The following is a 16686-nucleotide window of genomic DNA, read 5'->3' on the forward strand; positions in this document are numbered from 1 at the left end:
AATGGGAGGCGGATGTGGGTAATATTGAACCAGAAGACTGGATACTGGATCTGATGTGCCCTCGTGAGATCGTCATAACCTCTACGCTCCGATTAATACAGCTCAAGATCCTGCACGGGATATACTATCCCAGAGTAGCATTGTACCGATGGAACCGGGCAACTAATCTGAACTGTCTACACTGCCACGTGGGGAGGGCACTTTTATACACATCCTATGTGAAGGCCCCCAAATCCATTGCTTTTAGCAACAATGCTGTGACAAATTGACAGCTGTTCTGGGAAGGGTGGTACCGATTGATCCCAAATTGCTGCTCCTGGGTATTACGGATGTGGGAACTACCAACCAGTGGGAGAAACTGTGTATGTCCACGGTGGTGGGACTGATTAAACATAATATAGCTCAACGATGGGGTTCACCTGAATGCCCACTTTTAAAGCAGGGGAGTGCTGATGTAGACATATGTGTGGCAATGGAACGTCTAATATATACAGCACGGGGATGCCAGGCAAACACTATGAAAATATGGGGGAAATGGGAAGATGGTAACCAACATGTACACCTCTGATCGGCTGGGTGTTGCAAAGGAAGGCGGTGATCAATATTGACAGTGATAAATTATTGTAAAGTTCGCATGGCATGTGAAAGGGAAGGAAGTGTTTATATGGTTTTGTGTTTCTAAAAACTAATAAAAAGATTTTTTTTTAAAAACCAATTCGCTTTTAGCCAAGCAGCAGTTCCTGGCCTACTTCAAGAGCCAGTATGTTACTCCCACAAATTCTAAACGTGGTGCTACTGTGAGGGAGCTTTGCAGTCATTTGGCTAATGTTCAGGACAGCTGGTTTAATTGTGGGACTAATCTGATGGTCCACTGGAAACTGAGGGATACAGATGCACTGGGTGCCCTTTCAATCATGCAGCAGAAGAGTTTTTTTTTTTTTAAAGGGCTTCCGAGTTGGAAATGGGTGCTTTTCAAGAAAGAATAGTTAAGTTGTCTGTTAAACTTCTATGACCCTGCTCGAGAGTGCCTCCATTTTGCTTCCTCAACAGTTAAATTACATGCACATGAAAGCTGCAGATTACTGTTAATGGCTCAAATTAATGCGTTACCGCTTACAGGTAGAGCCCCATGGTTGGGGTTGGGAAAGATATGCCCATGTGGTTTGGAATGTGAAGGGGATCTAATTAATTTCCTTAATGGTTTGCAGATTTTTTACTTATTTAAGGAAATGTTGGCTTAGGCCTCATTTTAACAGGAATAACATAAGAAGATGTTCATGCGCGATGTGCTTTTATATGACTAACAATGATGGAAAATGTGTATCCGATGTAGCTAATTTTATTAAGTATGTCTCTAAAGAAATTAAAGAATATCGGAGGGTTGTATTTTAGCTTTGTCCGATGGTTAACTGAGGTCGTTTGAATTAGCTAATGATGCTGCATATTTTGTTGGTGGTATTGTCCATTTTTGTATGCATTGTTGTGATTTTAAATTTGTTAATGGCGGCTGTGTCCGAATAAAATTGTATTTCTCTCTCATGCTTCTGCTATTGCCAACTCTCAGTTGGCCTGCGGGACATCCTCGTGAGTTCCCTTGAACCACACCCTCCATGTTTCTCGCTTTAGCTTCTCAGTTCGACCTTATGCTTCGACGTCCCTTTTGACCTGGACCTCGCTTACCAATGTTATCTTCCTCTGTGCCTCTGTCTCTTCTTCACCTTTGTCGTTTGTTTCGGGTGACTTGATATAGCCAGGTCCGCCCTGGTGTAACGTCAGTCCAATTGGCTACAGTTGGTCGAGCGGTCTTCTGAATCCACTGTAGCAGCCCTAGGTTCGTCCTCGTCCCTGTACTTAATACGGCCAGATTATCAGACCCTACACTATAACACATGGTTTCTGAACTTAGTCAAGGAACAAAAGATTGGGGTGATGTTCTTGCCTCCGGGGCTTGGGAATTACGGGGGCCGTGTCCCCAACTTGGGTCCCTGTCCCCAGGAGGGGAGTTGCTCTCTGTGCGGTCCTCCCTCATTTTACCCCCCCTATGGGGACTATTGGTTAGCTGCCACACCTCCCTAGCTTCATGGAAAGGGTCTGCCTCCTGGGGAGAAGTGACGCTATCTGAAGGATCACCACAATGCTAACAGCCTGTGATCACCACCACCAACCTCCAACAATTTTTTCAGCACCTGCAAATTCTTTTCTGTTCCCCAAAACAATTTGACAGCTTGTTGTGTGTGAGTGCGCTCATTCAAACAAATTCCTCTTCTGGCCTACTGCTCACAGTGTGCTCAATCTAATGGTGTGCTGTGTCACACAGCCAATCAACCTGCCATTAATGCCCAATGCCTGTGATCACTGCCACCAGCCTCCAACAATTTTTCTCATTACCCTCAAATTCTTTTCTGTTCGCCCAAAGTTGTGGCAAATACATTCAATTTAACTGTTTCTGTGCAAGCATTGTTTAATCAAGCAGTCACCGTGCATATATGCAAAGTCAATTGAGTTACCTGGCAGAGAAAGTAAAATCTCCCCAAAAAAACTCACAAAGGCTAGCCTTATTTTCTGCAAAATGCAGATTGCCTGTAAGTGGTGTATGCAAAAATAAAAAATAGAATTATAGCTTGTTAAGCACTGCCTGAAATCACCCTGCCCAAGTTCTGTCCTATATTATTAAATGCACACATGCAAGGATGCTTTACTTCAGCGTACAAAAAACCCACCTAAAAGTGAAAGTAAAATGATCTGGCTCTCAAACCGCAACAGACACCAATCATCTCTCTCTCTCTCTCTCTCTCTCTGAAACATTCCCAATGACTTGCATAGACTACCAGCATGCTTTCATATATATAGCCAGGCAATTTGGCCTATTCAAACTGGTTTACCCAAATCTCTTAAATGTTGGGTATGTTCGGGATCCCGAATGCAGCAGAAATGTGTGGGATTTGTAATTTGGACAAAAAGTTCAGCCCAGGCTTAGTTACAACCAGGACATACATTCAAAGTCTCCAATATTACTAAATAGTTGTAATAAAATTAAAATCCTAATCAATGAAAAAAAAGGCATTCCCACATCTGAAACAGCACTGCACACAGAAAAGCCCAGAACAACAAGTTACTTACCAACTGGTAATGTTCTTTTCGATTGGATGTTCCTCCAACGTATTCCTCATCTTAGATGTATTCCATCCAGTTTTTTTGCTCTTCGGAAATTTTTTCGGTAGAGGGCACCGTGCGTCGATGTCATCGAGTTGATGGTACTTTGAAGGCCTCCGTCAAGGGTGATATCATTGGGTGTATAAGTAGCACGCGTGGCGCCCATTGGCCTCAGTTCTGTTTTTCCCCCTTTTTTTGCCTGCCTGTGATCTTGTATTGTGTAGATTGGGCCGGCATACAGGTATCAGCCTTGCAAGATTTGTTATGGCAATAACTCAGAAAAATCTACTGAGGGGTAGGTTGGGAGAGCGATGAGGAATACGTTGGAGGAACATCCAATCGAAAGAACGTTACCAGTTGGTAAGTAACTTGTTCTTCGAGTGGATTGTGTCCTCCAACGTATTCCTCATCTTAGATAGACTCCCAAAGCAGTATTTTGCATACTTTCTCTGGAGGAGGGATCAGATTTTTTCCAATGCCTTTAGATGGCTGAATAAAGCACTGCTTTTCCAAAAGTCAGCTCCCTAGACTGGAAGCATCCAGGCTATAGAATTTTGAGAAGGTGTGTAGTGAAGACCAAGTTGCTGCTTGGCAAATGGACCTCATTGGAACACCTCTTTGAAGGGCCGTCAAAGAGGCGATGCCGCTGGTGGAATGAGCCCTTAACCCTTCTGGTGGGTCTTTTTGTGCTAGTCTGTAGCATTCTGAAATGCAAAGTACGATCCAGCGTGAAATTGTCTGTTTTGTCACCGATTGACCCAGTTGCTTTCCTGTGTAGCCTATAAACAACTGGTTGTCCACTCTAAGTCTGGAAAGTCTAGAGATGTAAAAGCTTAAAGCTCTTTTTGGATCCAGTCTGTGTCATCTTTCCTCCTCCTTAGAAGGATGGGGAGGAGGATAGAATGCGGGTAAAACAATTTTCTGACTTAAATGAAAATCAGATATTTAGTTTTGGTAAAAATAATGGTTTAACCTTCAATACAACTCTGTCCTGATAGAACACAGTATAGGGTGGCACAGAAGACAGGGCCTGCAATTCGCTGACTCTTCTTGCTGATGTTAGAGCAACCAAGAAGGCCGTTTTCCACGTTAGTATTCTTAATGGACATGTGTGCATAGACTCAAAAGGAGCACACATTAAGGATTTTAGGACTAAATTGAGATCCCAAATCGGTACTTGAAATGGGTGAGGAGGAAACACATTAGTGAGACCTTTTAAGAATTGTGTTATCAAAGGAATTTTGAAGTAGGAGCATTCTTCCGATGAGCGCTTGAAAATAGAAAGCGCCGCAAGGTAACCTTTTATTGTTCCGATATTTAGACCTCTATGTGCTAGGGTCAGAAGGAAAGATAGTACTTCCGGAATAGAACATAGAAAAGGATCGACATTCTTTTCTCTGCACCAGTTGCAAAACTTTTCACAACGGCAACGGTATAGAGACTTTGTTGCTGGCCTTCTTGCCGAAAGCAACACCTCCATAACATCATCTGGAAGGTTCCAATCCCTGTATCTCAGCTTTTCAGATACCAAGCATAAAGGTTGAGTGTTTTGACCTCTGGATGGAGAACCTGACCCTCCATTTGAGAGAGAAGGTTCCCTCTTTGAGGAAGACGTACTGGAGGACAGATGGACATATCTAGAAGGTCTGGGTACCACGTTCTCCTGGCCCAATCCGGGGCAATTAGGATCATGCGGCTCCCGAAGCGTCTCAGCCTCCTGAGGAATGACGGGAATCGGAGGGAACGCATACAATAGTGGGGAATTCCACTCCACCACGAATGTGTCCCCCAGGGCTCCTCTCAGGGGAAATTCCCTTGAGCAATACCTTTCGCATTTTCGGTTGGTACTGGTTGCAAACAGGTCTACCTGAGGGGTTCCCCAAAGGACGAAGATCTCTTGAATGACTTCCTGAGCCAGTTCCCATTCGTGGGACACCGTGCTCTGCCTGCTCAGAGCATCTGCCGTCCTATTCTCTTCCCCGGCTAAATGTTATGTTATGTTATTTTGCATTTATATAGCGCCTTATATACCATTGGTATGGTCTGAAGGCGCTGGTAGGTTGAACTCCCTTGGGAACCGAAGTTCGGGTCAGTAGGAGAGTAGAGAGAGTTCAAAGGTGCGTGTGCGCACCAGGTATGTGTGCAGCTGGTGCGGAATTCGTGTGGTAGCTGCTTCTTAGCGGTAGATGTGGTGGTTGAGAGATCAGGAGTATGTGTTCGCTCTGGCAGGATTTATCCAGTCCGAGTGTGGCTGTGTTAGGCCTGAGGAGAACGCCTGGCAGAAGCGTGTGAAACCAGCAGTGTTTACTTAGAGTGATGGGGAGTGAGCGGGAGCTGTTGATATGAGAACAGTTATACCGAATATAGTATCTCTGTTCTAGTTGAGTGGTGGTGTAAAGAAGAGAGTAAGCGTGGGGTGTGGTATGATATATGCCCTTTCAAATGTTCCATGCATTCCAAAGCATATTATGTACATCACGCAATTCTATGCGATCAGGTCAGTTCTATGCAATTTTTATTCATTTCAGGTGTTCAAGATTGCCCTACACACTCCTGTCTGCTCGACACACTCAGGCACTCTAGTCCGCCTTGCGTGCTCTAGTCTATCCCTCATTCTCCAGTGTGCCCCACGCATGCTCTCATGTATTCCATACGCATGCACTCCAGTCTACCCCGCACATGTACTCCGGTCTGAATGCCGTTAAAGAGATTCCCTCCTGAATTGCCCAATACCAGAGCTGCATTGCCTCTCTGCACAGAGGTAGTGACCCCACACCACCTCTTGTTTAGTTAATGCATGGCCACTGCGTTGTCTGTCATTATCAGGACATTCTTTCCCCTGACAGATGGCAGGAAGACCTTCAGCGCTAGTCTGATTGCCCTCAGCTCTAAAAGGTTGATGTGTAGTTTGGACTCCGATGGAGACCAACGACCGTTGATTGTCAAATCGTTGGCATGAGCCCCCCATCCCAGGAGTGAGGCGTCCGTCACTACTGTGATCTCCGGCCATGGTTGCCAAAAAGGTTCTCCTTTTAGGATGTTCTCTGTACAGGTCCGCCAAAGAAGATCTTGTCGGGAATCTGAAGAAGATCCGTCATTTGACCCGAGAACTGGGACCACTGAGTCTTTAGAGCCCATTGAAGGGATCTCATCCTCAAGCGTGCCTCTGGCACCAGCAAGATGCAGGATGCCATGAGGCCGAGCAACCTTAAAAAGTCGTAAGCCTGGAGATTTTGGGCATTTTGGAATTTGGAAAGCATCTGAAGAATGTCTTGAGCCCTCGCCTTTTGAGGCGAGCTCTTTCCCAAGGATTTGTCTAGCACAGCTCCTATATACTGAAGCTGTTGGGAAGGTGTCATCTGTGACTTCTTGAAATTGAGGGAGAAGCCCAGTTTGTGGATGAAGTGGCAGGTGACTTTCAGATGATCCAGTGCTTGCTCCGCAGAATGCGCTCTGATCAACCAATCGTCCAGGTAGGGGTAGACATAAATCCCCCCTCTCCTGAGGTGCGCTGCCACCAATACCATTAACTTGGTGAAGACCCTCGGGCGGAGGTCAACCAGAATGGCAGGACTCAAAACTGATAGTGCGAGTCGCCAACTACAAACCTCAGGTATTTTCTGTGTTTGAGATGAATCGGCACATGAAAATAAGCATCCTGGAGGTCCAATGACACAAACCAGTCCTGAAGTTGAAGGGCCTGAAGGATCTGAGAAAGGTAACCATCTTGAACTTGTCCTTCCTGAGGAACTTGTTCAAGTTTCTTAAGTCCAAGATGGGTCTCAGTCCTCCGTCCTTTTTGGGGCTAAGAAAATACATGGAGTACCATCCCTTGTTCCTCTTCGCTGCAGGTACTGGTTCTATAGCACCTTTCTCCAGCAGGGTTGAAACTTCCTGCTGTAGCGGGTTTGAAGACTTCAACAGGTGTCTCCCTGGTGGATTGCTTTGGGGTTGCTTTAGAAAGGGAAGGCAGTAGCCTTGCGCTATTTCTAGAGCCCAAACATCTGAAGTAATGGCTCGCCATTCTTGCAGATGCTGTGACAGCCTGCCTCCTACAGGTGTTGTGATACAAATCCTCAAAGTGGTTTTGTGACGGATGTTGCAGCTGCTGATGGCTGAGAGACTGCAGCTGGAGTCGGCTTAGCACTTTTTCCTCGTCCACCATGAGTGGCCTTTTTCTGGCCCCTTTGACTGGCCATTCCTCTCGACTTTCCATATGTGGTGTAATAACGATAGGATTGTCCCCTCCATGACTGTCCTTGCGCACGAAAAGGCTGAGGTTGCCTAATAGCAGCTCCTAAAGATTTGGCAGCTGCTTTTGAGGTCTGCACCCTCCCAAGGCTCTCGTCAGCCTTGTTGCCAAAAAGGTGAGACCCGTCAAAAGGCATGTTCAGAAGGCGGTTCTGTATGTCCGGTACAAAACCCGACTTCCGAAACCACGCAAATCTGCGCATTACCGTGCTAGTGTCCATGGACCTGCTTACACTATCCGCAGTGTCCAATCCAGATTGAAGGGATTCTTGCATGGCTTCCTTTCCATCTCCAACGATGGCTAGGAAACCTTCCCTTTCTTACCCTTCTGGCATGTGCTCCGCCGCCATTACGATGCACTCCCACAGAGTGTACGAAAATGTTGCCAAGGCACATGTGGAGTTGGAAGATTTTAATGCCATGCTCCCAGCTGAAAATACCTTCCGTGCCCAACCATCCACCCGCTTATCGTCCCTGTCTGGAGGGATAGAAGGGTATGCAAGTTTGTTGGAAGCTGTGGCTGCCTGTATGACCAGACTCTCGGGAGTTGGATGTTTTGACAGATAGCCGGGGTTGCTACTGGCCGGGCGGTATTTTGATGCGAGAGACATTTACCGGAGGAATAGAATCCGGAGTTTCCCAATTCTTGGCCACCCTGTTTTGTAAGGCTACATGAAAGGGTAGTACTGGGTCTTCAGTGGGACCATGGTCCAATATGTCTGTTAAATCATCTTGGACTAATTGGGCTGGTGGTCTAGCCCATCCCAAGTAATCTACCACTTTGTTCATTAACTGACGGTATGATGGACTGGCATGCTCTCCTGGATCTGGTCTACCAAAGTCATTCTCAGGAGATGTGTCAATGCCACTTGCATTGTGTAAAGACTCCACCAAATCCCTCATTCTGCTTTCCTCTGAGATCAAGCATTCTGGGACATTTGGGGTGCCATATTCCCACCCAAAAGGTACATTTTCCTCATCGGATCTCTCCTGTTCCGCAAAAATTGAGGTCAGGGATTTCAAAAACTCCTTCCTAGGGAGAGGCTTGAAAACCTTCTCTGGGAGAGGAGGAGGAAGAGGTGTAGTACCAGGCTCTGAGGAAATTACATGTTTTGTAACCTTCTCCTTCTCTTTTTCTGGCTTCCCTAGCTTGGCTGGAGCCTTTGGCGCCGAGGCTTTCGGCATCGACGTCGATAAAGGCATCGACAGGGTCGACGACCCAGTGGTCGTCGACAGGGTCCGCTTCGAGGGTGTCGAGGCGGTCTTCGACGATTTTCCCTTCGAGGTGTGATAGGTCTCGGACGGCGTCGGTGACCTTGAACGGTCGACTCGAGCGTTTTTCGCTCAGCGTCCTGGAAGGTTCCCTATCCTTCCTTTTACGATCACCCGGGCTCAAGGGTGTGCGAGTGTCCGAGCAATGACGCTCCCGGCCGGCTTCCGAAGAAGGCGCGGACCTTCACCTTCTCAAACACCTCCATCATTTTGACCCTGAATGCTTCCCACTCTCCGGAAGACGAAGGGTTCGTGAGGCATTTCATCCTTTTCGCAGACTCATCTGACGACGAGGTGGAGGGAGACCTGTGGCGTCGTTTCTTCGATTTTTTTTGACGAAGACGACAAGCGATGAGAATCGCTTCGGGACCTAGGTCGATGCCTTTCGCATCGAGGAGATTTCTCCTCATGGGGTCTCGACTCGACACTAGAGGCTTTTCGATCGGTTTTTCGACCTACCTGTAACTTTCCTCTCCTTTCTCGCAAGGCCTTCCCAGTCATCGCCGAACACTTCGAACAGGCTTCCATGTTGTGGTTTTGTCCAAGGCACCACAAACACTCACGGTGTGGGTCCGTGACCGACATTTTTGAGCCGCACGACTTGCACTTTTTGAATCCCGATCTCGGAGTCGTGGTCGGCGTCAATGACGATGACATATTTCTTCTTTGTATATATGATACTTCACAGAACTCGAAGCGCGCCGAATGTCCGAAGCAACATATACTGTGGAAAAACGGAACTGAGGCCAACGGGCGCCGCGTGTGCTACTTATACACCCGATGACGTCACCCTTGACGGAGGCCTTCGAGGGACCATCGACTCGACGACATCAACGCACGGCGCCTTCTGCCGAAAAATTTCCAAAGAGCAGCAAAGCTGGATGGAATACATCTAAGATGAGGAATACGTTGGAGGACACAATCCACTCGATAGAAAAATACTTGACACTTTTGAAAGGAAGACATCTTGGGGAATACGAGGAGGCACTCATGTTGTCCTCATTTTTGCCACAGGCCAGAATTCTGAGATCCACCCCAATTTCTCTTAAGTGTGTGTGTTGCCATCCGCTGATCTCCCCCCCCCCCTTCATCCTCCTCCTAAGTATTCTCTGACACTGCTATTCCTAAAGTAATAGGGAGAGAGCAGGAAATGTTTCAAAACACCTCCCCTTGGCCAATGCCATATAGTAAGTTGCCCCCAACTCTGAAGTACAGCCACTTTTGATGAATTCCACATTGAACAAGGTGCTATCCCGGGGGAAGGGCCTCTTGTGTTGCACCCAAGACATTATTACACTCGATGAGTTTATGAACTGGCGTCCTAGGTCCAGTTTCGAAAATGCATTAATGTAGTCACCTAGGATCATCCTTGAGGATCAATGGGGTCATAAACTGAGGAGTATGGTCTGTCTCAACTGATTATCTAAAACTTTATATGTAATCAAAGAATTATTTGTCATACTTTATTGAATTTTTAAAACATTAGACTCAGATTAATGTATGCCATATATCTGGTGATACGCGATAGTAAAGGGTGATGTTCTATTATTCACACACACTGAGCAGTATGTACGTTGCACCTGTCTCGGGAGGATAGCTCAGGGGCAACGTGCTCTACTTGGAAGCAAAACAACACGGAGCACAACAGGTTCGATCCCCGGGTCCGCGCTTAGAAACCGCTGGGTATTAAGCACGTTATAAATAACCCATCATATCACCTGCCCTCCCCCAATACTGCTCTTCACAACATCTATTAAATGGTAGCATGGGAACCATGATGTGTTAAATTCTGGTTTGAATACATGTTTTTGCCACAGGCAGAACTTAAGAGTAATCGTCTTGACACATGGTTCACCAGATCTGAAGTGGTCAGGATAAAAGATTTAAAACACTGGTTTTGTGATCTTCCAAAAAAGAAGACTCAGTGAAAATCTTGGAAATAATTTTTACCGGTCAAGACACAGCTACCAATGCCTACAATGCTCCATGTTCGGCAACCTCTGCTGGTGGTGGCAATCCAATTAAAGTCTTGCTTTCAAAAACGGAGTTAGTCCGTCAGGTGATTCTTTCGCATTATTGTGGAAGTGATTCGGGTACACCTTGCGATTAGAGTGCTTTTTTCAGGCTTTCAAACCCCAATCCTACAAATAACTAGCTCTTCCCTGTTCCTACCGTTTCTCTTTATGGAAGCACTGATGGTTGGGATTAATGGAGGTTTTTCGGGTGCCATTGCATTAGGGAGTCTTCACTTTGGGGGCTCGCAAAAAGGGCTCAGGTCATGGAAACCTTCCATAGAACTAGCCTTTATGCACAAGGACCAAAATGCAAATATTAAGTTGAAGAACGTAAAATATGTGAAACAAACCAGAAGAGCATGCTGTCAGAGATAACATGGGATGCACCAGGCATGGTAAATCAGACAGGAGTAGGCCCTCCAGGTGATACACTAAGCAGGGAAATGGGCTGACCTGTGCTTGATGGTCTTTGCTGCTGTGCGATAAAGCTAAGCAGATCATGGATGCTTTAAAGAACATTATGTGAGGAACTCCACTGCATGGTTCTGAAGACCAAGGTGTGACTCTGGGAACCAGCAGCCTTCCGAAGCCAGTATATGATGGTCCTGGGGGAAGTATGAGGAGTAACCGCTGGTCACATTCCCTTTGTGCCAGTCACTGGGCAAGGGACAATCACAATAGATCAGTGCAGGTCAGATCTGGGGGTCTGGACTTTTCCCCAGCACCATAGTAAATCAGGGCAGGACAGTCCTAGTGGCCTTGACCCTCTCAAATAACCCTGGTTATAAAAGGGCCCTCTCCCCAACTGAGAGCCTGAATCTCTCACCAGGCAGCCTCAAAGTCTTGGAGTGAGAAAACAAACCTCTGTCTTTAACCAGAGTGAATTTCCTTCACAAAGTTAAAGAAGCATTTGTCCTTATACTATTGCAGTCCAACTTGAGGTGTCAGAAAAATCACTACCAGCGTTTGAAATAATATTACAAGTTGCTGGGTTTTTTCCGATTGCAGGCTTCACTGTGGTGTACACTTTGTTGCCAGATGAATGTGGTTCTCTGCAATCTTGCCAGGTTGCTTGTTTGACTGTTTTACCCGTAGGTGATAAAAAATTACAAATTCACTGTCTCCTGGCAGAGCATTGCCTTGAAGACCTAGAAATTCACCTTGAACCAACTAGCTGTTGAGCAGTGACGGTTGTTGGAGCAGGAGGCTTGAGTTTGGAGGGGGTTAGAGAAGAGCAGGTGCAACAGCTGGAGAGATGAAGGAGGCTGGAGGGTCAGAGAAATAGAGGGAGGGAAATGTTGTACAGGTAATATCAGGAGCCTAGGTAGTAACTTCAATTGACACTCTGGACACTTCACTGGCTGCCCATCAGCTGACGGGCCTCTTTCAAAGCCATGTGCTTTGCCTGCCACGCCGTCCACATGAAAGACCCTGAATTTCTCCAATACAAGCCCACAGGTTACCGTGCCCCTCCCGATGCCTCAGATCAGGCTCTGCACACCTCCTGGTAGTATGCCCCTCCCCTTGAAGTTCCATGTTCCTCTGGCCTTGCAACCACCTTCTCAAACTCAGCTCCCCTCACACTCCATCTCAGAGGATCACCTGGCCTTCAGGAAAGCCCTCAAAACCTGGCTGTTCCCTCCCACTTCCTGATTCCCCCCACCCCTTCTCTGCGCTCCCAGCCCTTCTCCGCACCCCCTTCCTCCCACAAGTCCATCTCAGCTACCTACCAGTCTTCTCTGTAATCTGTGCACGGTCACCTTAACCACCCCTGGGGAACCGCCACCCTAAACAGAGGACCCAAGAAGGAATTCTGTTCTTTGCACATTTTAAGAATCCCGACAGTGGGCCGGATATTGCACTCAGATGGGCTCGGAGGGTGGGCAAAGCATTGCACTTAAAATTTACCTTAGAGAAACTCTCGGATCTTCCGGGAGGAGCACGAGCAGGCACTTTCGTAGTCGGTAATGTATGCAACTCTAAAGTAAATAAGGCCGGGCCACGCCGCTGTAGGAAATCGTGAAAGGAGGGTGGGGGCCTGTAAGCACTAGAAGCAAGTAGGGATGGCAATTTAGCACATTAAGATCCTCTCAGAGGGTATTCTGTATTCCTTCAGCACTTAGATCGTCTGTGAAACATAGACGGCTCTTTGTGCACATAGATTGAATCCAGGGTGTAGACGTTGTTTGTACAGCTAACCCATTTCTCCCCCACACACTGCAATTTCATAACTTAGCGGTAGGCACAGGCTCATTCCACACACCCTGCACTCACATATAACACAAACACTATTGCACAACACCTCTGGCATAAGAATGAAGCTACCTTTAATGACAAAAATTCGAATTGTAGCTTCTTACATAATTCTCTATCTCCTTAAACACAATCCACCCCTGCTTAGTTCATAGCTTACCTCCGTTGTGCCCAGCCACATTCCAATCAGGCATGGGTGACTAGCAGGGTCTTGACTCCCCTCACTTAACTTTAATGACTGAAATGCACACACACAACAGCACCTCCCAATTCTGCCGAATTTGGACTCTGGTCCCTCTGAGGACGTTCAACCAACAGCGCGTTGGGAACATAGTTGTGCTGAAAGGCGCTATACAAATGAAGGAATGAATGAATGAGAGACATTAAGGTAGAAGAGGTGAAACTAGGAGGTGGCAGTAGAGCGGAGGCAGTAACATCAGGTGGCCACGAGAGCATGGAGGTGGAGAAGGTAGGTCAGTCAGGAGGACCACCAGTAAAGGAGTTGGTGACAACAAGAGATGGGGTTGGAAGAGACGATGAGGATGTGCGAACATCAGGAGGAGAACGTGGTACAGAAGAGGAGGAGGAGGAAGAGGAGGAAGAGGAGGAGGAGGAGGGAACATCAGGATGTGAGAAGAGGAGGTGGGGACGTTGGGTGATGGAGTTCAGGCTGAGGAGAGGAGGAGTGAAGTCCTATAGACAAAAGGTTCTGGTCGGCGAGGTCACCTCTAGGCAGGACCAAAAGGTTGGAGGAGGTTAAGCTCAAGTAGATCAACCATTTTGGTTTGGGGAAGATCATGTTTCTACTTTAATTTGGCCCCTTCAGTAAATATTTCCCAAATTAAAAGTTTGAAATGGAGTCTACGGTCTTGCTAGGTCCCACGCAGCTCTGTGAGAATGGTTATAAAGACTGTTTGCTCACTGGCATATTTGCATTGGACCGTGACTAATGTGGTTCTCGATATTCCGAATTCAGCTTTTTTTTCTGCAGTTCTGTGGAAAACCGTTTTCCCGAAAGTATTGCATTAGAAAAAGCTCAGATGCATTCAAAAGGGAAAACGCTATAAAAAGCCTCTTGCATAAACTAACAATATGGGTCTAATGACCTCATTAAGACTATTGTGGTAGCAGTAAAAATATGCTACATTTTAAATCCCTCCTGTTTTTAAAATACCAGCTAAATATGCAATGCTACACAAACTCATTTATCGCATCAGGTAAATACTACCCATGTACCCCATGTAGTTAAATACCCCAAGCAAGCCAGATTCCTATTTAGTATTGCATTTTGAAAACTCTACTAATTAGACTGATATCAATCCAAGACATTACTTTGAATCTAGTTCATCCAACAAAGCTATTAGCTCCAAAAGTAGAAGGGCACAACAGAGTGGCACAAGAAACATATTCCTTCATCTGGGATCAGGTGCTGCTTGATTAGACAGTTAAACAAAATAGCATTTGTTTGTATTAGAACTCACCACATTTCTCGTTCTCCCAAGGTTACTAGGCTTCTCATCTGTATCATTGTAGAAGATCCCAATGGGTTTCTCAGAGGGAAGTGGTGGAGGAATTTGCAGATCTTCTGAAAGAGCTTAGCATTTAACATAGGAAATAGGTTAGCTTAATATCAAGGATTTGGGACTGAAATTACACGCAGAAAAAGGTCAACTATTACATCTTCCACTTTGAACCAACCTGGCCTATTGTTTACCTTAGCAGGAAGGGATGGATGGGGTGTTACCCAGTTCTGTAGGATGCGACAATGTTACCTGGCTGACCACAGGTGTGGGAAGAGGAGTGACCAAGGGGGCTGGGTGCTGCCATCTACTCTGTGATAAAGGGCTCAGGCGTGATGTGGGGGATCCTTAGGTCACTTTAGCGAACACCAGGGTCCGGGGCTTGTCACTTGGGAAACACATGAACCTCTGAAAATTTGTGCCCATACAGACCCACAGTGCATGCACAGTTTACACAGAATGAAGGATACAGAAGGAAAAGCTACAACAGAGCTCACTGATGCAGCAGGGGTGAAGTCAGACCACAAAGAAGCTGCTCCGTGAGTTTTTTCCCCCCCATCAGTTTTAGGTGGTTTCAGATTTAAATGAAAGCCATACTAGCCATAGAATTGTAGATGTGCATTTTTTTTTTTTTAAAAAGAGCACACGAGCGGAGTGGGCACTCTCAAGAAAGGAGAAATTGCCATATCCACCATCAGGCCAGAACCGTTGGCCATAAAACCATAATGCAGAATACTGCTGGAGTCAGGACCAAAGCGGGTAGATTTTGGTGGGTAATCCGAAAAGGTAGCACCATTGATCATGGTAAAGCCAAAAGAATACAGTAGAGCAGGCCACTCCAGACCCCTCCTGCACAAACGGGAAAACAAACCATTGTCAACAGGAGAGGATGACATGCGCCCATCGAGGCCAACCAAGTTACACATAGCAGGTATCTGTGAGAAAGTCCCCACAGATGATGCAAGGGGTGCAAGAGATCAGTCCACCAATTCGTGCCTCAATTTTGATATTACCAAGCCATGAGGTTGCCTATGGGGGGTCATAAAGATTGAGGATAGTGACCTCCGTACTGCCTCCCCCAAGAGAGATAGTGATCCTAGCCATTAAAATATTGGGGGAAGAAGTTGGCAATCCTGCCAAACTATGGAAGGTCTTTGCACCCAGAAGCAAGCCACCATTTGGGTGCTCAAGGGGGCCCTGAATAGCCAATATTTGTGGATGAAATGCCACCCGTCCACCACAACTGGTTCAGTCAGCCATGTTTCCTGAGGGCCACCACGGAGTACCGGTACAGTTCATCAAAGAGGCCACCTGCCTCAAATAGATGTGAAAATCTGTGAATGTTCCAACCAATGAATTGCACCGGACTAGGAAGACCCAGAACTAGAGGTCAATCGCCCCTCTTCGTGCAGCCAACTTGGTCAGCCATGTCCAATGGCTCTTCTCCCCCGTTCCAGCCACACCAGTCCCTGTCCCAGATGGCAAGCTAGGGGCTTAGCTGGGGATACACAGGGGGGGGGCCATGTGCAAATTATTACTTAACAGTTAATCGAGTGCTCAGCAATGTACCAGGTAGGCTCGATAGAAGATAATGAGGGTTTTGTTGCAATCACCCAACTTTCTGGAAAGCCTGGTGATAGTGCAACATTTTGCAACATTTCACAATTTAGGAAAGCAGTAAAGTGTGCCTCATTAACTGCCAGACGGACAAGCGTGGATGTGAAGTGTCATACAAAAGAATCACTTCAGTGTTCACGAGAATTTGGGGTTTCTGAAGACCTTGAAGTTTAATCAGCGAGTATGGAATTTCAAAGATTAAGGGCCAAGCTGTTTGAATATTCTTCTAGGTCAAACCTATTTGATAGTTGGTCGGGTTAGCTGGGACACCTTGACCATCATCCAACTGAGGTAACCAGACATTTGATGTCTCCGACTCACCATAACAATTAAGGAATATTGAGGACCCAAAATGTTTACTATTAAGAAAACGAGAGACATGTTTGTTGCAAAGACAAAGGCTTTCGATCCCTGATGATGGTGACACGAATGGCAGCAAAGCGGATGGCACAGATCAATGTGTTTGTCTTGTAAGCAAGACAACACAGAGCAAAGGTTTGAATCCCCGTCACCTGCTGAGAGACTGGTATCCAGTATTAAGCTTGTTATAAAAGAATACAAAGGGGCAGGGAGGGAGGGAAAAAGGGCAGCACCACTTTTAGTAA

General features: G+C 46.4%; 1 protein-coding gene across 4 annotated transcripts in view; it reads right to left on the minus strand.

Moving 5' to 3' along the window:
* Positions 1 to 16686, minus strand: part of SH3D19 (SH3 domain containing 19) — a 1396196-nt gene that overhangs the window by 491044 nt on the left and 888466 nt on the right. For 3 of the 4 annotated variants that reach the window (XM_069631267.1, XM_069631269.1, XM_069631270.1), the window contains one exon: positions 14426 to 14538. In XM_069631267.1, the coding sequence (XP_069487368.1) occupies positions 14426 to 14538 (113 nt within the window). The remainder of the gene's footprint in view (positions 1 to 14425; positions 14539 to 16686) is intronic. The other variant, XM_069631268.1, reaches the window with a different exon arrangement.

Source organism: Ambystoma mexicanum, chromosome 6q, assembly GCF_040938575.1.
Source record: "Ambystoma mexicanum isolate Mex_15411 chromosome 6q, UKY_AmexF1_1, whole genome shotgun sequence".
Lineage (NCBI taxonomy): Eukaryota > Metazoa > Chordata > Amphibia > Caudata > Ambystomatidae > Ambystoma > Ambystoma mexicanum.